At 48.5% G+C, this 23,382-nt stretch overlaps 1 protein-coding gene across 4 annotated transcripts in view; it reads right to left on the reverse strand.

Moving 5' to 3' along the window:
- The window catches only part of aifm3 (AIF family member 3), a 426,013-nt gene that overhangs the window by 43,061 nt on the left and 359,570 nt on the right, over nt 1-23,382 (reverse strand). For all 4 annotated transcript variants that reach the window (XM_085961914.1, XM_085961917.1, XM_085961915.1 and 1 more), the window contains exons 3-9: nt 14,521-14,731; nt 13,261-13,370; nt 11,236-11,345; nt 8,912-8,956; nt 7,315-7,411; nt 4,150-4,262; nt 1,840-1,926 (exon numbers count right to left, since the gene is read on the reverse strand). In XM_085961914.1, coding sequence (XP_085818040.1) covers nt 1,840-1,926; nt 4,150-4,262; nt 7,315-7,411; nt 8,912-8,956; nt 11,236-11,345; nt 13,261-13,370; nt 14,521-14,731 — 773 coding nt within the window. The remainder of the gene's footprint in view (nt 1-1,839; nt 1,927-4,149; nt 4,263-7,314; nt 7,412-8,911; nt 8,957-11,235; nt 11,346-13,260; nt 13,371-14,520; nt 14,732-23,382) is intronic.

Raw genomic sequence — 23,382 nt, forward strand, 5'->3', positions numbered from 1 at the left:
ATAGTGAGGTTGGCTATGAATGCAGGTTAAATTCAGACTGGGAGCATGTTATGAGCATTGTAGTTATAATGTGGGCGGATGTGTTCTTGGAGGTTAAAGTCAAGATGGTGACATCATGATGGGTGGGGTGTTACTAGGGGTTATTAAAAAGATGTTTATTACTGGGGGTATTATGAGAGTGCGAGCATATTATGAGAGTGGGGAGTATTATTGGGGTTGCAATGAGGGTGGAGGATTTTACTGGGAGTTGTAATGAGGATGGAGGATTTTACTGGGAGTTGTAATGAGGATGGAGGATTTTACTGGGAGTTGTAATGAGGATGGAGGATTTTACTGGGAGTTGTAATGAGGATGGAGGATTTTACTGGGAGTTGTAATGAGGATGGATGATTTTACTGGGAGTTGTAATGAGGATGGATGATTTTACTGGGAGTTGTAATGAGGGTGGAGGATTTTACTAGGAGTTGTAATGAGGGTGGAGGATTTTACTGGGAGTTGTAATGAGGATGGATGATTTTACTGGGAGTTGTAATGAGGGCGGAGGATTTTACTGGGTGTTGTAATGAGGGTGGAGGATTTTACTGGGAGTTGTAATGAGGATGGATGATTTTACTGGTAGTTGTAATGAGGGTGGAGGATTTTACTGGGAGTTGTAACGAGGGTGGAGGATTTTACTGGGTGTTGTAATGAGGATGGAGGATTTTACTGGGAGTTGTAATGAGGGTGGAGGATTTTACTGGGAGTTGTAATGAGGGTGGAGGATTTTACTGGGCGTTGTAATGAGGGTGGAGGATTTTACTGGGAGTTGTAACGAGGGTGGAGGATTTTACTGGGTGTTGTAATGAGGAGGGAGGATTTTACTGGGAGTTGTAGTGAGGGTGGAGGATTTTACTGGGAGTTGTAACGAGGGTGGAGGATTTTACTGGGAGTTGTAATGAGGGTGGAGGATTTTACTGGGTGTTGTAATGAGGGTGGAGGATTTTACTGGGTGTCGTAATGAGGGTGGAGGATTTTACTGGGAGTTGTAATGAGGATGGAGGATTTTACTGGGAGTTGTAATGAGGATGGAGGATTTTACTGGCAGTTGTAGTGAGGGTGGAGGATTTTACTGGGAGTTGTAATGAGGGTGGAGGATTTTACTGGGCGTTGTAATGAGGATGGAGGATTTTACTGGGTGTTGTAGTGAGGGTGGGGGATTTTACTGGGCGTTGTAATGAGGAGGGAGGATTTTACTGGGAGTTGTAATGAGGATGGAGGATTTTACTGGGAGTTGTAATGAGGGTGGAGGATTTTACTGGGAGTTGTAATGAGGGTGGAGGATTTTACTGGGAGTTGTAATGAGGGTGGAGGATTTTACTGGGAGTTGTAATGAGGATGGAGGATTTTACTGGGAGTTGTAATGAGGGTGGAGGATTTTACTGGGGGTTGTAATGAGGATGGAGGATTTTACTGGGAGTTGTAATGAGGGTGGAGGATTTTACTGGGAGTTGTAATGAGGGTGGTGGATTTTACTGGGAGTTGTAATGAGGGTGGAGGATTTTACTGGGAGTTGTAATGAGGGTGGAGGATTTTACTGGGAGTTGTAATGAGGGTGGAGGATTTTACTGGGAGTTGTAATGAGGGTGGTGGATTTTACTGGGAGTTGTAATGAGGGTGGAGGATTTTACTGGGAGTTGTAATGAGGGTGGGGGATTTTACTGGGAGTTGTAATGAGGGTGGGGGATTTTACTGGGAGTTGTAATGAGGGTGGAGGATTTTACTGGGAGTTGTAATGAGGGTGGGGACTATGTTAACAGAGAAAATGATACAGCAGTTTGAACCGTTCTGTCGCTCTCTCACCTCCCTCTCCGTTTGCACTTCGATGTCGTACTGGGATAAGAATTCCTTGGAGCGCAGGGCGATCTGCTCGGCCTGGCACTCGAGGGACTGAAAACACAAGGAACGGCTATGAACACCGTGATGGAAACACCCATCCGATCCCAATCACGCCTGTCTCCTCTCACAAACGTCTGTCAATCTAGCTTCCCAGAATGCACAGAATCGTGCATCTACAATGTTTACATATCTTGTTAAGATGAGATGTATATAGGGTCACGGGGGAAGCACATGTACATAGTAACACTGTGCGCTTGTATTCATTTTGACAGCACCTCCCAAACATGTGACCTCTTCCACCTAGAAGAACAAGGGCAGCAGGCGGATGGGAGCACCACCACCTCCAAGTTCCCCTCCAAGTCATACACCATCCCAACTTGGAAATATATCGCCGATCCTTCATTGTAACTGGGTCAAAATCCTGGAACTCCCTCCCTAACGGCACTGTGGGAGCTCCTTCACCACGCAGACTGCAACAGTTCAAGAAGAAGGCCCACCACCACCTTCTCAAGGGCCACGAGGAATGGGCAATAAATGCTGGCCTTGCCAGCGACACCCAAATTCCCAGAATGGATATTTTAAACAGCCTCAGGTATCAGTAGGGTTGAGGTTACTTCTTGGGTAGAGGTTGAAGAGAAGGGCGGTCAGGCCAGGGAACCTGGAGTAGGTTGTAACTTTCGGTGGTGGTGGACAAGGGGAGGTAGCAGGTCGGCCGCCTATTACATGCACCGACTGATTTTCCGTTCCATTGAAGCCAAAAATCAGGCAAGCGCCGAAAGTCAAAGATTACTCCCATTGAGTGTGGGTGGCAAGTAGTCTCCCGTCAGTTTCAGTGTCAGCTCGGCCTCCAGGTCGCAGGCATGATGTTATTTTGGAATTTGAGCTGGGAAAACCAATCGGCTTTAGCCCCGCAGGCAGTTCCTGCTCCGACCCGCTTGACCTGCCCTCTTGGGCTTGGACTATAAGCTGACCTCAGCCAGCGGGGCGTAGGAGGGACGTGCCCTTGGCCTCAGCAACCCAGCATCGGCACGGGAGTAAAATCAGCCAAGATTCCCGCTCCTCCTCGCCAGATAATGGCCCCCATTGGAAAGTCCTTGGGAGTCATTTTAACTGTGGGCGATGGTGTAAAATGGACGATATCGAATTGGCCCCCATTATACACCACATCCCAATTACTTAAATTAAAAAGTGTATAATGGGCGGCCAATTCAATATCGCCCACCACAGTTAAAATGACCCACACACACCCCCCCCCAATCCCCCACCATGTGTGTGTGAACGTCAGGTGTGAACAGGATTGCGATGCACGCTGGGGTACAACAGCCTGCTGGCATTCATTGTGCGGGCTCACGCATGAAGAGCGGCCCCTTGATGACGTAGGTGGTTCGCGGCTGTGAAACACTACCCACCAAAGCTCTGCCGCTTCAGGAGAGGAGGAAATCCAAGTAAAAAGAGGGAGCGCTGTGCTCACGAAAAAGAATAAAGGCAGCTAGGTGGACCAAGAATAAAGGCAATTACAACCTCTGTAAATAGCTCCAATTAGCAGCGGACACCAGGAGAGAGCGGTCTTTGTTGTCTTGTGTGGGTCACTGTCGGCACACTGACTGGAACATAGGAACAGGAGGAGGCCATTCAGCCCCTCGGGCCTGTTCCGGCATTCAGTGAGATCATGGCTGATCTGTACCTCAAGCCCAGTTACACGCCTTTGCTCCATATCCCTTGATACCCTTACCCAGCACAAATCTATCCATCTCAGTCTTGAAGCTCCAATTGTTCCAGCATCCATAGCCTTTTGGTGAGAGAGAGTTCAGATTTCCCTGTTACCCTTTGTGTAAAAAAGCGCATGCCGACTTCACTCCTAAGTGGCCTGGCTCTCATTTTAAGACTATGCTCGCTCGGGAATCCCCCACCAGAGGAAGTAGTTTCTCCGTATCTACCCAATCAAATCGGATTAGAATTTTAAACACCTTGATTAGATCAGCCCTCAATCTCCTATGCTCATGGGAATACAAGCCAAGTTTATGCAATCTGTCCTCATAATTGAACCCTTTTAGCCCCGGTATCATTCTGGTGAATCTGCACTGCTCCCCCCTCCAAGGTCAATATATCCTTCTATGTGACCGTCACAGGCTGTTGATTAGGGACACTGGCTGCCCAGCATAGGTCAGTGCTCAGTATTCCCAAACAAGAGTTGCCTGTGTCTGTCGCTGATCCTGTGCATCATTCTGGGTGGGGGTGGGGGGGCGGGTGTTGGTTTTAGATACAGATACAAACCTTACTTAGTTTAGGTCTGTCGTACGGCAGGTGCGTCTCCATGGTGCACATTACGATGCTCTCGGTGAAGCCTTCCTGCCTCAGTGTTTCTGCACAGACCAGTCCTGCGGGGCCTGGGGGGGGGGGGGGAAACAAACAAACAAACAAACAATCAGTTCCCCTGCAGTGAATGGGTTACTATCAACAGCAACAGCAACTTGCATTTATATAGCGCCTTTAATGTAGTAAAACGTCCCAAGGTGTTTCACAGGAGTATTATCAGACAAAAATTGACACGAGCCAATGAAGGAGATATTAGGACAGGTGACCAAAAGCTTGGTCAAAGAGGTATGTTTTAAGGAGCGTCTTAAAGGAGGAGAGAGAGGCGGAGAGGAGGAGAGGTTTAGACAGGGAATTCCAGAGGTTGTGGCCAAGATGGCTGAAGGCACGGCCGCCAATGATGGGGCGAAATAAGTGGGGGATACACAAGAGGCCAGAATTGGAGGAACGGAGAGTTTTTGGAGGGTTGTAGACAATGTTACCCCTAATTTTTTTTGGGGTGTGCGGCCCATTCGCAGTTTTGCGCATGCACAAAACTTATCATTGGGAAAGCCGGTCCGCGGCTGCACAGGACTGGCAGAGAGCCGCGCGGCCACGCAGCTCAGAGGGAACGTTGGTTGTAGGTTGTTGGTTGTAGGGCTGGAGGAGGTTACAGTGTTAAGGAGGTGTGAGGCCATGGAGGGATTTGAACACGAGGATAAGAATTTTAAAACCAATACGCTGGTGGACTGGGAGCCAATGTAGATCAGCGAGCACAGGGGTGATGAGTGAATGGGATTTGGTGCGAGTTAGGATACAGGCAGCAGAGTTTTGGATGAGCTGTAGTTTATGGAGGGAGGAAGATTACTGTCATAAACTGGACAAGAACATTAGAAGAATTCAGTATGAAATGGCCAATCAGCCACTCACTGCAGTGATAGGAACAGGTCAGGCCATTCAGCCCCTCGAGCCTGTTCCGCCATTCAGTGAGATCGTGGCTGATCTGTATCTTATCTCCATCCACCCACCTTGGCTCCATATCCTTTTATACCCTTGTCTAGCAAAAATCTATCAATCTCAGATTTAAAATTATTAATTGAACTAGCACCTACTGTTCTTTTTCGGAGAGAGTTCCACACTTCTACCACCCTTTGTGTGAAGAAATGTTTCCTAACTGCTCTCCCGAATGGCCTGGCTCTGATTTTAAGGTTATGTCCCCTTGTCCTAGACTCCCACACCATCGGTAAAAGTTTCTCACTGACTACCCTGTCAATTCCTTTCAAAATCCTAAAAACCTCAATTAAATCACCCTTTAACCTTCTATATTCCAGGGAATACAAGCCTAGTTTGTGTAATCTCTCCTCATAATCTAACCCTTGGACCCTGGACACAGTCTGCTGAATCGGTGCTGCGCTCCTTCCAAGGCCAATATATCCTTTCGAAGGTGTGGTGCCCAGAACTGTACACAGTGCTCCAGATGTGGTCTAACCAGGGCTTTGTACAGCTGCAGCGTAACTTCCTCCCTTTTATATTCTAGCCCTCCAGTTATAAAGACTAATGCCCCGATTTTGACAGGGGCGGGATGCGTAGGTGGGGGGGGGGGGAGTTCTGTCGGGAAACCTGGTTTCCCCGCATGCTGTGGAGTTTTTCTTTGACATGATCCCCACCCGGAAGTCAGCCTGATTGACAGGTTTGGCTTCCAGTCGGGTGGGCAGCGCTACTGAGCAGGCCACAGCCACAGTTAAGTCGGCTGCTGTTAGTGGGAGCGTGGGGGCGTCTGGTCCGATCCCTGACCCGGGGTGAGCATGTATGGGGAGAGGGTCTGATTGGCAGTGGGGGAGATTGGAGGGTCGGGGGGAGATTGGAGGGTCAGGGGGGCGATTGGGGGTCAGGGGGAGATTGGAGGGTCGGGGGGTGCAGATTGGGGGGTCAGGGGGAGATTGGAGGGTTGGGGGGGAGATTGGGGGGTCAGGGGGAGATTGGAGGGTCGGGGGGGCAGATTGGGGGGTCAGGGGGAGGGATTGGGGGGCTGGGGGGGTGATTGGAGGGTCGAGGGGGGGATTGGAGGGTCGAGGGGGGGATTGGGTGTCGAGGGGGGGATTGGGGGGCCGAGGGGGGGATTGGGGGGCCGAGGGGGGGATTGGCGGGGATTGGGGGGTCGAGGGGGAGATTGGGGGGCCGGTGGGGGGGGGGGGGGGAGGTTGGGGGGACGGGGGAGGTTGGGGGGCCGAGGGGGGGAGATTGGGGGGCCGGGGCGGGGGGGGGGGGGGGAGATTGCGGGGCCGGGGGAGGGGGGGGGGTGGTAGGTTGGGGGCTGGGGAGAAGCAATGACCTTCGCTCCAAAGCTGTCCTTGCCTCCATTCAGCTGCCGGGTTTCCCGGCTGGCCAGGGTTAAACCTGCAAAGCTGGTTAAATCAGCGGCTGCGATCCCTCATACCCTGGTTCTCTTCTCTTGGTTCAGCACAGGAAACATCTCCAAATCTGTCTGATTGATTCCCTACACATCTAGAGTCAGGTAGGTTCATCCCCCTGCTTCATTGTTAGCACGGAGGGAGCCACTTTAGCTCATTGATCGGAGGCCTGTGCCACAGTGTAGCTCATCTTTGAGCCCAGTGTCAGCTGTGGCTCAGGTGGTAGCACTCTTGCCTAAGAAGGTTGTGGGTTCAAGTCCCACCTTAGAGACTTTGAACACAAAATCTAGGCTGATACTGAATAGTACTGAGGGAGTGTTGCACTGTCGGAGGTACCGCCTTTCAGATGAGACGTTAAACAGAGGCTCCCTCTCAGGTGGATGCAAAAGATCCCAATGCACTATTCAAAGAAGAGCAGGGGAGTTCTCCCCGGTGTCCTGGCCAATATTTATCCATCAACCAACATCACTAAAACAGATGATCTGGTCATTATCACATTGCTGTTTGTGGGACCTTTCTGTGCGCAAATTGGCTGCCACATTTCCTACATTACAATACTTCAAAAAAGTATTTAATTGGCTGTAAAGTGCATTGGAACATCCTGAGGTCATGAAAGGCGCTTTATAAATGTAAGTTCTTTATTTCTGTTAAGTTGAAGTCCCCACCCCTTTCTTTTACCCAATGTGTGGCTCGCTCCCAGGTGTCTGTTACCCCCTCGTGGGGCTTGCACACTTACCTGCCCCAATGATGAGCACGTTGGTGCTGCTAAAGCTGCTGTCACTCAAAGTCGTGCACCTTGCCATCCGTTTCACCCTCTTCTGTGACTGGAGAGCCTGGGGGCAAAAGGGTAGACGGTGAAATTATAATGGCAACAGTTCTGGGGTGGGGTTGTTGAGGGGAAGGACTCCATTGGGCCTTGTGCACCATCGGAGCTGCTCGTCGCAGTGAGGCGGGACGGTGTTGCACAGATCCAGGAAGAGAACAATCCCACAGGAAGCAGACAGACATCAGCGTTCTGGGCAATGCTCCCTCCTTTCTCTGTGCCCAACAACTTGCAAAGAACAAAAACACCCAAACAATCGCAAACCCGTGGTGTCGGTGCAATTTGGACAGAACGTTGATCCTTGGATCGTCCCCACTGATAAACAAAATCAGTATCAATATTTCTGACAGCTCTGGATTTGGATTGAGGTCCCAGCCACCCAAAGCAGTACTGAGAATACAGCAAACCCATCAGAACGTGTGTGCTGTTTAAAAGCACCAGTTAGTGCTCGTCATGACAACAGAAATTGCAGCAAACACTCAGCAGGTGTGGGCAGAGAAACAGGTTTAACGTTTCAGGTCGATAACCTTTCATCACAACTTTTTTTCCCAGCATTTTCTGTTTTAAAATTCAGAATTCCAGCATCTGCTGTACAGTATTCTGCTTTTGATTTGGTGCCTGTGGTGGGCGAGGGGGGCAGTGACATAGTGCAGCCACTAGTGGGAGTCACTGAGTCTCACTGTACGAACAGGACAGGGGACCTCAGCCCCACTGGAGCCAGCAACAGTGCAGCAGTTTAGGCCTGGGTGAGCTTCACTCAGGCGCAGCATGGAGGAGGAGTCAAGTAGAACAGGAAGCTCCACCAAGGGTAAATCACGGCTTTTTTGATGTGTTTGTTTTCACCCTTATCGAAGTGAAGGCTGTCAGCACTGGGGGAAATGAAACGTGCCACATTTCGACCCAGTGTCAAACACTCCCAGGTCAGGTTAGTCGCAGGTGAAAGTTACATCCTGCACTGTGCCAACAACGTGGCTTAACTCCATCGAGCACTGCCGACTACACCAGGTCCCACATCAGCTGGCAAATGAACCAGAGGGGGGCGATGAGGAGAATTGTTTTTTACGCAATGAGTTGTGATGATCTGGAATGCGCTGCCTGAAAGGGTGATGGAAGCAGATTCAATAATAACTTTCAAAAGGGGGATTGGATAAACACTTAAAAAGGAAACAATTGCAGGGCTATGGGGAAAGAGTAGGGGGGAGTGGGACTAATGGGATAGCCCTTCAAAGAGCCGGTACAGGTACAATGGGCCAAATGGCCTCCTTCTGTGCTCTATGGTTCTATGATCAGACCTTCCCTGTGTGAGACCGCCAATTAAATGCAAGTTAGCCCTTAACTGGGAACAGGTTTTTTCTGAGGACTTGTGGGCACTCAGTATCAGTTGAGCCGGCTCAAACTCAGTTTATTATTAGTGTTAGAGCCTGTGAGACTTTCATCCCCTCGGTCTGGGGCTAGATTCACTCCCAGAACATAGAGATTATGGACAGATTTCACAAGGAGACTGTGTTACCTGTTTACTTGCTCGTACCATCACTTTCTCCTTTTCTATTCTGACCTGTGAAGATGAACGCCATTGTTAGAGTGTAACCTTACAGATAGAATCATATATCGTGGTGCTCAGATACCCAGGTGCCAGCAGCACAGTGACATTGCAGCCATGTTTGATGCTTTTAAGGGGAAGCTAGATAAGTACATGAGGGAGAAAGGAATAGACGGATATGCTGACGGGGCTTAAATGAGGCTTGTGTGGAGCAGAAACACCGGCAAAGACCAGATGGGCTGAATGGCCTGTTTCTGTGCTGTAAATCCTTGGCGGGAGAGGGTCGAGGGTCGGGGGGGTTAAAAATTTTAAATCGCATAATGCGACCCTATCCCACCGCATCTGCGCTTGCCACCATTTTTATGGCGGTGGGTTGCGTGGCGGGTCTGTGTCCCGCGCTCGAGAGGTGGGACACTTCATCATAAATATTTAAATCAGGCTCCGACAGCGCATTTAAATTTAAATTTAACCCGGCAGCTAAATGGAGACGGTAACAGCCGGATCAAGTAGGTAAGTGCTTTTATAGCACTGCTTGTGGGGCCAGGGGGAGCAGGAGTCCCCACCCCACCCCTCACCTCCCACCCTCGCCCCACCCCTCCTCCTTTGCCCTGTGATCTTCCCACCCTCCCCCTATGCCCCTGATCTTCCCCACCCCTCCTCTTTCCCACCCCTCCTCTTTTGCCTTGTGATCTTCCCCACCTCCCCCTATGCCCCCTGATCTTCCCCATTCCCCCTATGCCTCACGATATTTCCCGACCCCCTGCCATGCCCTGCGATCTTTGCCGATTGCTGGGGATTGTCCCCAATGGTTCCTGGCTGTGGTCTTTCCTGCCCGGCAGCTGGCCAGCCAGTCAGGAATTTAAAAATGATGATGTGGTCTTGCCACTAAATTGGGCTCGAACTCCACATTCCCGGGATTTCCGGGTTCCACCCCCAACCCCCCCCCACAAACACGCTCCCCCGCTCCCTCCCCGTAAATATCGGGGCCCATGTAATTCTATGTAATAACAACAGAAAGTGCTGGAAACACTCAGCAGGTCAGGCAGCATCGAGGAGAGAAACAGAGTCAATGTTTCGGGTCGAACCCTTTGTCAGAACTGGAAGCGGTTCGGGAGGAGAGATTTTTAAGCAGGGGCAGGGAGGATTTCAGATTTCCAGCATCCTCAGTATTTTGCTATTGTAATTCTATGTAATGCTTTCTGACATTGCGCACACAGGCAATAGGAAAGGCTGCTTCTTTCCGTCCAGATAGAGGCTGTTAAAAGCATGTTAAGCTTGAAACTTTTATTAAATTAGTCGATAGCAATTTACAATGAGCTGAGGTTGAGTGGGGGTAATTTTGACTTTGTGCTCTAGTGTTAAGCGGCTGACAGTGAACCGGCAGCCCGTTTTCCATCTCTCCTGATTTTTATTACCATTGATGTCAATGACTAGTGCCCGTGTGGAGCATGGCCACCAACAAGGATTGGATGGGCCGAACGGTCTCTTTCGGTGTTGTAGTTTCTAACTAATTCTATGTAAATGTCCGGGGTGAAGATTTAGCTCCTTCGGCAGAGAAGGGAGAGAAAAAAAAAAAGACATGCTACCAGAATAGATGGCTCGGCGCATCTGTGAGCCAGACTGCTGGTCTCCATGGTGACGGGATGTGGGTGTGAGCCTGCGATGCTCCACGCAACAGATCCCTGAGTAACAGCCAGGCCACCACTAGGCAAAGAGGCAAAAGCCTGAGGGTGATCCAGGGGTGAGCTACAGGGCGACATTGGCGCAGGTCTAACACCTGGTGACCTGCCTGGCCTGCTCCGTGAAAGAAAGACTTGGGTTTCTATAGCACCTTTCACGACCTCAGGACGTCCCAAAGCTCTCGACAGCCAGTGAAGTAGTTTTGAAGAGGAGCCACTGTTGTAATGTAGGAAACGCGGCACAGCAAGATCCCACAAACAGCACTGTGATAATGACTGGATAATCTGTTCTAGTGACATTGGGTGAGGGATAAATATTGGCCAGGACACCTCCCCTGCTCTTCTTCGAAATAGTGCCATGGGATCCATTACACCCACCCTAAAGGGCAGACGGGGCCTCGATTTAACGTCACATTCGAAAGGTGGCACCAGGAGGGTCAGGCTAGATTTTTGTGCTCAAGTTTCTGGAGTGAGATTTGAACCCACAGCCTTCTGGCTCAATGGCGAGAGTGCTGCCCACTGAGCCATTGACTGACACCGAAGGGGAACAATGTGTGGCGCAAGGGGGTTGGGGGAGGGATTTGTTGTGGCGCCAGTCAACAGCGCAAGCGTTACCTGAAACTTCGGTAAACTGTCCAATCCGGGAAAATCTTCGATATCACCTGTTGCAACATTAAAACAGGCCCCATGCCATGGGCACCGAACTCGCCCATTGGTCAACACACCTGAGAATAGAAATTCACGCCATTTATACCGAGTCAAATCACCGGTGCAGTCGCTAGCCAGGGGCTTCCTTCTAATTATAATTTATAATGGTCAACAATATGAAAACACTAAATAGTAGGGTAAAAAAGGAATGAATGGCTCCCGCCTGCTACAGTACAGCCGGTGAATGTTCCAGTGTCAGCTTTTGTATGTGTACAGTACACACCGGGAAACAATGAACAATTCACTCCCATTTAATACTGTGCAGCCTGGGTGTGTCTCATTTTTTTAAATTATTCTCTCTCTGGATGTGGGAAGGCCAGCATTTATTGCCCATTTCTAGTTGCCCTAGTGTGTGGTGAAGGTGCTCCCACAGTGCTGTTAGGGAGGGAGTTCCAGGACTTTGACCCAGCGACGATGATGGATCGGCGATATACTTCTAAGTCAGGATGGTGTATGACTTGGAGGGGAACTTGGAGGTGGTGGTGTTCCCATGCGCCTGCTGCCCTTGTCCTTCTAGGTGGAAGAGGTCGCGGGTTTGGGAGGTGCTGCCGAAGAAGCCTTGCCGAGTTGCTGCAGTGCATCTTGTAGATGGTACACACTGCAGCCACGGTACGCTGGTGGTGGAGGGAGTGAATGTTTAAGGTGGTGGATGGGGTGCCAATCAAGCAGGCTGCTTTGTCCTGGATGGTGTCGAGCTTCTTGAATGTTGATGGAGCTGCACTCATCCAGGCAAGTGGAGAGTATTCCATCACACTCCTTACTTGTGCCTTGCAGATGGTGGGAAGGCTTTGGGGAGTCAGGAGGTGAGACACTCGCCGCAGAATACCTAGCCTCTGACTTGCTCTTGTTGCCACAGTATTTATGTGGCTGGTCCAGTTAAGTTTCTGGTTAATGGTGACCCCTAGGATGTTGATAGTGGGGGATTCGGCGATGGTAATGCCATTGAATGTCAAGGGGAGGTGGTTAGACTCTCGCACAAGAGCCTGATCTTTCGACTTTGCCGAGTGACAGGGAGACGTGCTGTCCTCACTCTTCATTAAATTTAAATTGGCAGAAAATTGAGGGATGCACAGCAGCGATTTGCTCCTGTCCCCGCACTGTTACATCTTGTGTGTGACTCAGTACTGCCTCCCTTGTTGAAGGGTTTGGCATCAATGCAGTCTCACTGGACTGAGACTAGCCATTCTTGGAAAGGACGGGTCACAATGTGAATGGCGTCCAGCATCTGTAAATGGGCACCTTAGATGTCAGGCCCGCTTTACTGCATTGCCACACACATCCATTGGGTGAACAATTCTGCCACCTTTCCTTCACACTCGCAGTTCCTGGTTTTTAACGAGTGTCCTCTCGTACTTGAACCTCCACCAGTCAAGAATTTGCTGTAATAACAACAGAAATGCTGGAAACACTCAGCAGGTAAGGCAGCATCGAGGAGAGAGAAATGGAGTAAACGTTTCGAGTCGGGGGCCCTTCGTCACAACTGGGAAAGGTTAGAGAAGAGAGATTTTTAAACAGAAACAGGGAGGAGGGGAGGAAAGAACAAAGGGAATGTCTGTGATAGGATGGAAGGCAGGAGAGATTGACTGACAAAAGAGATGATGGCGCAAGGCAAAAGGAGAGGTAATGGGACGAGTTAAGAAACAAAAGATGACTCTAGATGAGGTGTGAATGATGACGGCAGCAACATTAACAGCTACCATGTGAGACAACAAGAGAAAAAAAATATAAAGAAATACAGGTTATGGTCTGAAATTGTTGAACTCGATGTTGAGTCCAGAAGGCTGTAAAGTATCTAATCTAAAGATGTGGTGCTGTTCCTCAAGCTTACGTTGAGCTTCGTTGGAACAGTGTAAGAGGCCGAGGACTTTGCTGTATCAGTTTTCTCAATATTCCTCACAACCTTGAACATCGTCCATGTGACTGCACACTGACCTTTCACCAGGGGCGCTCCGTAATGGGGACACTTGTGTCCTATTGCACAGTATTCCCCTCTCTCTTTAATCAGCAGGGCCTTGCCACAGGCCACATCCACCTCTCGCATCCTGTGGGCGCAAAGCACACAATTCATTCACTGTCCATTTTTTAAGCTGTTTTTCCCCACCTCTCTCGCCCACGTTTGGGAACTCCCCGCACGTTTAACTGTCTCCCCGGCCCCACGTTCTATCGCTTGGTGACACAGGGCTCTGGCAATGCCTAATAATTTTGCTTTCATATTCTCACCCTTGCGTTCAAATCCCTCCGGGGCCTTGCCCCACCCCATCTCTGTAACCTCCTCCAGCCCTACAACCCTCCGAGATCTCTGCGCTCTTCCAGTTCTGGCATCCTGCGCGTCCCCCGATTGTGTCCAACCAACCTGCCTCAAACCTCCCCTCCCCTAACTCAGCCCAGAACCGGAGATCATCCCGGGCTACATGACTCGGTCCCACACTGGGTAAGGTGTTTGCCAGGTGAGCCCTTGGGTGTGGTGGTGGGGATTCGACTTTCTTTGAACAAGTTGTGAAAGCCGCAATACTGCCACATTCCTGCTGGTGGCACTGCTGGCGTGCTGATCTCGTTTTTGCTAATTGCCTCCTCATCAGGGAGTCAGTCGAACTGCAACCTCATTCCACACAACCCGCATCCCCTTTTATTCCAGTGACATGATGAATTGGGTGGGCGTGTATGAGGAGGAAGAGTTGCTGCTCCCCACGTTTCACTCATTACTTTCCCTGACTATTTATCTTAGGCAGACGCCACCAACTTAGCCAAATGAGACATTCGTGGTGATTTAATTTTGTCGATTTTCAATGAGCGTCAAAACAACCAGCCCAGTGAGAACACAACTCAGCAAGCAGGTTGTCCCCTGAAATTCTGATTGAGGTCATCTCTCCAAGATGCTCCAACATTTACGACCCAATCACCTCTTTCATCCCATGGAGATCTCACCGCTACTCTCTGATTCTGAGCAGTGATTCATGAAATGGCAGATTAATAAGGAAAAAGGTAAGGCCTCAGCTGTAGTTAATAACCGTGACTGAACAGTAACAATGGACCAGGCTCTGCTGTACCAGGGTCTTGACAAGAATTGGCTGAAAGGAGGACTCCAACTGCAATCTCATCCTTTGGATTGACTCACTTGTCTTCACTTCCCCGGTACAATTACAGGCAATGTCTCTTTGTTATCTCAGTGGTGGCTCCAGCACTGACACTTACTGTCCATCCTGGAGCTCATTCACATGGCACACTGCCACCTCCACCATGTCCTTTGGATTCTGATAGGGGTCGATGGTGATGGGACGTTCCTCTACGTGCTTTGTGCTCCCGTTGGCCTTGCATGCGGGCATGGGGCTGACTTTGCCGTTGGGTGAAAGGCTTTCCTTCTCCTTCTCCTTGTCAGGGACCATCACTTCAACTTTGACCTCAACTGAAAGATAAATAGCGACCACAAAGAAAGGTTTAAACCAGTTGGCAGTGCACTACTAAATGTTAAAACAGTCATAGCATAGAATCATAGAATCATAGAAAGTTACAGCACGGAAGGAGGCCATTTCGGCCCATCGTGTCCGCGCCGGCCAACAAAGAGCTATCCAGCCTAATCCCACTTCCCAGTACTTGGTCCGTAGCCCTGAAGATTACAGCATCCCAAGTGCACATCCAAGTACTTTTTAAATGTGGTTAGGGTTTCTGCCTCTACCACCCTTTCAGGCAGTGAGTTCCAGACCCCCACAACCCTCTGGGGGAAGAAATTTCCCCTCAAATCCCCTCTAAACCTTCCACCAATTACTTTAAATCTGTGCCCCCTGGTTTTTGACCCCTCTGCTAAGGGAAATAGGTCCTTTCTATCCACTTTATCTATGCCCCTCATAATTTTATACACCTCAATAAGGTCTCCCCTCAGTCTCCTCTGTTCCAAGGAAAACAGACCCAGTCTATCCAGCCTGCCAACTGGTTTAAACCTTTCTTTGTGGTTATTAATAACTGTAAGATTGACATATCTTGTTACTACTGCAATAGGCACCACTGGCACTTCAACATATTCCAGTAATATTGCAACAAATAACTAAGCATGTTCAAGAAATAGGATATATGATAGAATATTCACCAAAAGTTTCCAAATTCTTTAAAATGTTCAATGATAAACTGTGTGCATGACATGGAAGTGTATTCTCATTGACTTCACTTTCTCTTGCTGTAGGTCAACATCATCTCAAGGGGGCTGGATTACAAAAGGGAAGGAAGTTATGTTTCGGTTGTACAGGGCCTTGGTCAGACCCCATTTAGAGTACCGCACAGTTTTGGGCACCGCGCCTTGGAGGGGGTGCAACCAGATTTAGCAGAATGATACCAGGGCTTAGGGGTTAAATTATGAGGACAGATTGCATAAACTTGGCTTGTATTACCTTGAGTATAGAAGATTGAGGGGTGATCTGGTTGAGGTGTTTAAGAGGTTAAAAGGATTCAATAGAGTAGATCTGGGGAAACTATTTCCTCTGATGGGGGAATCAAGAACGAGAGGACATAATCTTAAAATCAGAGCCAGGCCATTTAGGAGTGAAATCAGGAAGCACTTTTTGACACAAAGGGTAGTAGAAATCTGGAATTCTCTCCACCAAAAGGCTGTGGGTGTTGGGTCAGTTGCAGCATTGAAGACTGAGATCGATAGATCAGTGTTAGGTAAGGGTATCAAGGTGCTAAGTAATGTTCCCGCTAAGGCACGCGTGTGTGGCCGCGCAGTAATCTCAAAGGCCCTGCACAGGCCGCTCACGGGCTTTTAATTGTAAATGCCGCGCATGCGCAGAAATTTAAAGGGACCGCGCATCGGGGGAGGCAGGCCGCACAGGAGGCAGTGCAGCTTACGGGGGACATTGGTGCTAAGGCGAGTAAATGGAGTTAAGTTACAGATCGGCCATGATCTAATTGAATGGCGGATCAGGCTGGCGGGGCTGAATGGCCTACTCCCGTTCCTATCTTCGCATGTGCAGTCTACAACAGCAAGTAACTTTGCAAACCCAACAATGGGTTGAAGCCTTTGTTGAGTGGTTATTTGCTGCATGTATTGAGCAGCCTTCATTAGCGCCGTTTCAGTGACCTCCTGACGGCAAGTGGGCAAGCTTGACTGACAGATCTCATCATTATTATTTGATTCCCATCCAAAACATTAACTTACCTATCTCTTCCGTACGCTGACTGACTTGCTGTACATTTCCAGCCTTTCATCATGAAGAACAGCCCAACATCAAGATTGATCAAGCTGCCTTTTAAGAACATAAGAAACAGGAGCAGGAGTAGGCCATTCGGCTCCTCGAGCCTGCTCCACCATTCACTAAGATCATGGCTGATCTAGGGCTCAAAGCCACTTCCCTGCCCGCTCCCCATAACCCTTCACTCCCTTATCTTGCAAAAATCTGTCTATCTCCACCTTAAATGTATTTAATGACCCAGCCTCCACGGCTCTCTGGGGCAGAGAATTCCACAGATTTACGACCCACTGAGAGAAGAAATTCCTCCTCATCTCCATTCTAAAAGGGCGACCCTTTATTCTGAAACTATGCCCCCGAGGTCTACATTTCCCCACGAGGGGAAACATCCTCTCTGCATCTACCTTGTCGAGCCCCCTCAGTATCTTATATGTTTCAATAAGATCACCTCTCATTCTTCTAAACTCCAATGAGTATAGGCCCAGCCTGCTCAACCTTTCCTCATAAGTCAACCCCCTCATCTCTGGAATTAACCTAGTGAATCGTCTCTGAACTGCCTCCAATGCAAGTATATCCTTCCTTAAATAAGGAGACCAAAACTGTACACAGTACTCAAGGTGTGGTCTCACCAATACCTTGTACAGTTGTAGCAGGACTTCCCTGCTTTTATACTCCAACCCCTTTGAAATAAAGGCCAACATTCCATTTGCCTTTTTGATTACTTGCTGTGCCTGCATGCTAACTGTTTGTGTTTCATGCACAAGAACCCCCAGGTCCCTCTGAACTGTAGCATTTTGTAATCTCTCTCCATTTAAATAATAATTTGCTTTTTTATTTTTCCTGTCAAAGTGGATAACCTTGCACTTTCCCACATTATACTCCATCTGCCAAATGTTTGCCCACTCACTTAGCCTGTCTATATCCCTTTGCAGATTCTCTGTGTCCTCTGCACAACTTGCTTTCCCATCAATCTTTGTATCATCCGCAAACTTGGCTACATTACACTCGGTCCCTTCATCCAAGTCAATGTAGATCCCTGCGGCACCCCACTAGTTACCGCTTGCCAACCGTAAAATGACCCATTTATCCCAACTCTCTGCTTTCTGTTAATTAGCCAATTCTCTATCTATGCTAATATATTACCCCCAACTCCGTGAGCTCTTATCTTATGCAGTAACCTTTTATGTGGCAGCTTATCGAATGCCTTCTGGAAATCCAAATACACCACATCCACTGGTTCACCTTTGTCCACCCTACTCATTACATCCTCAAAGAACTCCAACAAATTTGTTAAACATGATTTCCCTTTCATAAAACCATGCTGACTGCTTGACTGCATTATGATTTTCCAAATGCCCTTCTACTGCTTCCTTAATGAAGGACTCCAGCATTTTCCCAACAACAGATGTTAGGCTAACTGGTCTATAGTTTCTTGCTTTCTGACTCCCTCCTTTCTTAAATAGGGGTGTTACATTTGCGGTTTTCCAATCCATTGGGACCTCCCCAGAGTCCAGGGAATTTTGGTATATTGCAACCAATGCATCCACTATCTCTGCAGCCACTTCTTTTAAGACCCTGGGTTGCAGGCCATCTGATCCAGGGGACCTGTCGTCTTTTAGTCCCATTATTTTACCAAGTACTTTTTCCTTGGTGATAGTGATTGTCTTTAGTTACCCCCTCCCTGTGGCCCCTTGATTATCCATTATTGGGATGTTGTTAGTGTCTTCTACAGTGAAGACAGATACAAAATATTTGCTCAGAGCCTCGGCCATTTCCCCGTTCCCCATTATTAATTCCCCAGTCTCATCCTCTAAGGGACCAACGTTTACTTTAGCTACCCTCTTTCTTTTTATATACCTGTAGAAGCTCTTACTATCTGTTTTAATAGTTCTTGCCAGTTTACTATCATAATTCATCTCTCTCTTTATTTTTCTTGTGTCATCCTTTGCTGGCTTTTTAAAGTTTCCCAATCCTCTGGCCTCCCATCAATCTTGGCAACATTGTATGCCTTCATTATCAATTTGATACCATCCTTTACTTCCTTAGTTAGCCACGGATGGTGCTCCCTTCTCTTAAAATCTTTCTTTCTCACTGGAATATATTTTTGTTGAGAGTTATGAACTATCTCCTTAATTGTCCACCACTGCATTTCAACTGTCTTACCCTTTAATTTATTTTTCCAGTCCACTCATGACATTGTAATTGCCTTTTATGACAATTCACTCCGGCCGTTGATTACAAACCACACCCACTGCAAGAATTATATTTAAGACATTACAGTATTAAAATGGGAAATATCTTGAAGGAAAATATCCGATTGGCCAGGCTCAACAAATTATAAAATGGGACAAATTAAGGATCACAAAGCCCCGCGGTACTGTAGGCCTCCCTCCCCTGATTATAGGGGAGGGGCATAGCGCATCGCGCATCGCGCACCGGGGCCCTGCTGGACCACCGGGGAGCGGGGTGCTGGGAAAACAGCCCGGCACTGAAGAGGAGTGCCGGGCTGAGCCGTCGTGGCTGGCACCCCGCATACAGAGGTAAGAAGGAGCAGGTGCTGGCAGTCGGCCAAAAGAAAAATGGCCGCCCGGCACCTGCCCTTTAATTTGCGCTGCCGCTGCTGCCAAGACGCCCCCTGAACCGGTCGGACATATTGTCCGGCGATAGGTCAGGGGGCACAAGGGAAGTTTACGGCCGGGTCGCAAGCGGGACGCTGTGCACGGTGATGATGTCATCGATGGCGGCGCTACGGCTACCGCCACCTCTAACCTCCCGCTGAATTTCACGGGAGACGTTAGCGGCACCGTGTCCGGGCGCTAGGGGCTTTGCGCCGCTAACAGGTGGCACAAAGCAACCCAATTTTCCCCCCTAAAAGCCGAGATGTAATGAAAGGTCTACAGAAGACCCGAGTTGGCGCGCCCGTACAGTTTTGGGCTCCACATTATAAGTAGGCTGTTGAGGCAATAGAGAGGTTACAGCACAGATTCACTCGGATGTTGCCTGCTTTGAGGAAATACAAATACGAACAGAGACTTGAAAAATTGGGTGTGTTTTTGTTAGAACAGGGATTATAAGGTGACTTGATAGAGGCGTTTAAAATGATGAAAGTTTGGGACAGGATAGATAGAAACAGGTCATTTGCGATGGTTGAAGGCTCTAGAACAAGGGCTCATAGATATAAAAAAAAAGAGATTTAGGACAGAGAGCAGGAGAACTTTTTTAACACAGTGTTGTGAGGCTGTGGGATGCACTACTGGAGTTAGTGATTGAAGCAGAGAACATGCCAACCTTTAAGAATAGCTTAGCGAGGTGATTGAAGGATAGAGGGATAAAGGGACAATGGAACAGAGCAGGCAGATCGGATTAAGACCACTGCTTGTGTGGCGGGTAAACACCAACACGCACTGGTTGGGCCGAACGGCCTGTTTTCCATGTTGTAATTTCAAAGTAATGTCCGAAAGTGACAGTGATGGGCGTGATGATAAAGCCCTCCATTGAATTGTGAGGTAGCAATGCTTTCCTGTGATGGTCTCGATTCGAAGCTATGTAGTTCAGCTTTAAGGTTGGTGCAGGCGGGAGCCCGCTGTGCCTCACAGACCAGCAAATCTGCTGACCATCAGAAATGAGGCCGCTTGCAATCTCCTGTTCAGGATTTTACCTACTGTGAGAAATTTTAATTAGGAAATTTAATGGGCGAGCAAAGTCACAGGGCTTGAAGGACCTTCAATCATGTTGTGTAGTTAGTCTGCGATTGCATTACATCAGTTAACACGGATTTAAGACTGTGCCGTTCAGAATGGAAAACAGCCATTGCAAAATGTATGGGGTGGATAATAATATTTACATCCCTCAAGCGAGTGACTTGGCCTTGCTTCAACTGATGAAATCCTTCACAAATTGCTATTAAATTCACCTGAACGGAAGGTAACTGGCCACTCTGTAGTCACAATCCAGAGTGACGGCACTAGTTTTTTCCCTATCCCCCTTGAAGTAGAGTAAGCGAGACATTGGGTTGGATTTTCCTTCATGATCCCGCCCTAAAATCGGGCGGGACAGTGCAGGAGAACGGTGCCGAATTAGGCCTGTGTGGCCTACCACTGCCTCCCCGCCCCGACCTCAGTTTCCCAATGGGATGTTGGCCTGTATCCCAAGTGAGCTGGAACACAAAGGGGTGCAAGTGATGCTACGGTTGTGTGACCGCTTGGTTCGACCGCATTTAGAGTTCGGTTCTGGGCACCGCACCTCAGGAAGGATACATTGGCCTTGGAGGGGGTGCAGCGCAGATTCACCAGAATACACACCGGGGCGAGAAAGGTCAGCTTATGAGGGCAGGGTGCATAGACTGGGCTTGTAGTCCCTTGAATGTAGAAGATTAAGGGGTGATCTAATTGAGGTGTTTAAGATGATTAAAGGATTTGATAGGGTAGTTAGGGAGAAACTATTTCCTCTGGTGGGGGGAGTCCAGAACAAGGGGGCATAACCTTACAATTAGAGCCAGGCCGTTCAGGGGTGATGTCAGGAAGCACTTCTTCACACAAAGGGTGGTGGAAATCTGGAACTCTGCCCCAAATAGCTGTTGCGGCTGAGGCGTCAATTGAAAATTTCAAAACTGAGTCTGATTGATTTTTGTTAGGTAAGGGTATTAAGGGATCTGGAACCAAGGCAGGTAAAGGGAATTAAGGTATAGATCAGCCATGGTCTAATTGAATGGTAGAACATGCTCAAGGGTCTGAATGGCCTACTCCTGTTCCTATGTTCCACACTGGCCTTTCACCTCTGGGTCCTGGAGATGAACATGTTGTGGCCTCCCAAATTTGTGCCTATTTTTCCTGCAACTCCATGTTTGAACGTCTCCAGGTTTCTGCCCCTGCCACAGTACTGAAATGGCCCTGAGCAAAGTCACAAATAACATCCTCTGTGACTGTGGGGCATAGCCCCTCCTTGACTTTTCTGCAGCCTTGGGCATGTTGACCAACCATCTTCCTCCAACGTTTCTCCTCCATTGTCCAGATCAGTGGGATTCCCATCACTTAGTTCTTCTCTTACCTATCCAATCATAGCCAGAGCATTTTAACATTGCTCACCTCCGCTTCTAACTCAGCCCATCTGCAGCTGAAACTCTCCTCGATGCATTTGTCACCTCCAGACTCGACTATTTCAACACAATTCTGGCCGTCCTCCCATTCTCCACCCTCCGTAAACTTCAGTTCATCCAAACCTCTGATTCCTGTGTCCTATCCTGTACCGTCCCGCTCACCCATCAACCCTGTCCTCACTGTCCCTCAAAACCTCCTATTTAACATTTTCATCCTCGTGTTTAAATCCCATCATGGCCTCGCCCTCCCTATCATTATAACGTCATCCAGCCCTGCAACCCCTCCCCAAAACTCTCCATTCTTCCGACTCTGGCCTCTTGTGCATCTTTCCCTTCCTTTGCCCCACTAGGCCCTAAGCTTTGGAATTCCCTCTATAAACCTCGCCGCCTCTCCACCCCCTTCTCCCTCTTTAAGATGCTCCTTAAAACTCACCTCTTTGACTGAACTTTTGATCACCTCTCCCAATATCTGTTTCTTTGGCTCGGTGTCTATTTCTGTCTGATTACGCCTTGGAACGTTTTTCTACGTTAAAAGGTGCAATCTAAATGCAAGTTGTTGTTGTCATCTCACTCTGACAGCTAGAAGGGTCCTAACATGAAATGAGCTTGGGCAATCTCTCAACATTGACTCCAGTACAGCGAGCCACGGCACCACACCATCAACAACTAAACATAAACCGGCATTACATTGTCAGCCTCACTCAGAGAGACCACAAGGGTGACCTGTCTATGCAATGAAAGTGTTACACCGCTGCAGGTGGAGGTGTTCTTCTCAGGTTGGGTTAGTTGCTAAAGCTTTCCTCTGTATCTATCCTGTGCTATATCTGGCAGAAGAGTGCTTGACTCTGACACTGGAACATTATGCATTCCTGAGCACGAAGAAAGAAAGAAAGATTTGCATTTATATACCACCTTTCACAACCTCAGGACATCCCAACGCGCTTTACATCCAATAAAATGCTTTTTAAAGAACATAAGAAACAGGAGCAGGAGTCGGCCAATTGGCCCCTCGAGCCTGCTCCGCCATTCAATAAGATCATGGCTGATCCAATCTTGGCCTCAACTCCACTTTCCCGCTCTCTCCCCACACCCCTTGACTCCCTTGTAGTTCAAATGTCTGTCAATCTCCGCCTTGAATATATTCAATGGCTCCGCCTCCACAGCTCTCTGGGGAAGAGAATTCCAAAGATTCACCACCCTCTGAGAGAAGAAATTCCCCCTCATCTCCGTCTTAAATGGGTGACCCCTTATTCTGAAACTATACCCCCTAGTTCTAGATACCCCCACTAGGGGAAACATCCTCTCAGCATCTACCCTCTGTTTCAATAAGATCACCCCTCATTCTTCTAAACTCCACTGAGTATAGGCCGAACCTGCTCAACCTTTCGTCATACGTCAACCCCTTCATCCCAGGAATCAACCTCATGAACCTTCTCTGCACTGCCTCCAATGCAAGTATATCCCTCCTTAAATATGGAGACCACAACTGTACGCAGTACTCCAAGTGCGGTCTCACCAGCCCCCTGTAAAGTTGCATCAAAACTTCCCTACTTTTATACTCCATACCCCTTGCAATAAAGTCCAACACTCCATTTGCCTTCCTAATTACTTGCTGTACCTGCATGCTAACTTTTTGTGTTTCATGTACAAGGACCCCCAGGTCCCTTTGTACCGCAGCATTTTGTAGACTCACTCCATTAAAATAATAATTTGCTTTCTCATTCTTCCTTCCGAAGTGTAGTCACTGTTGTAATGTAAGAAACGCAGCAGCCAATTTGCACA

Source organism: Somniosus microcephalus, chromosome 19 (assembly GCF_052327205.1).
Source record: "Somniosus microcephalus isolate GS21.2 chromosome 19, FLI_Smic_1.0, whole genome shotgun sequence".
NCBI lineage: Eukaryota > Metazoa > Chordata > Chondrichthyes > Squaliformes > Somniosidae > Somniosus > Somniosus microcephalus.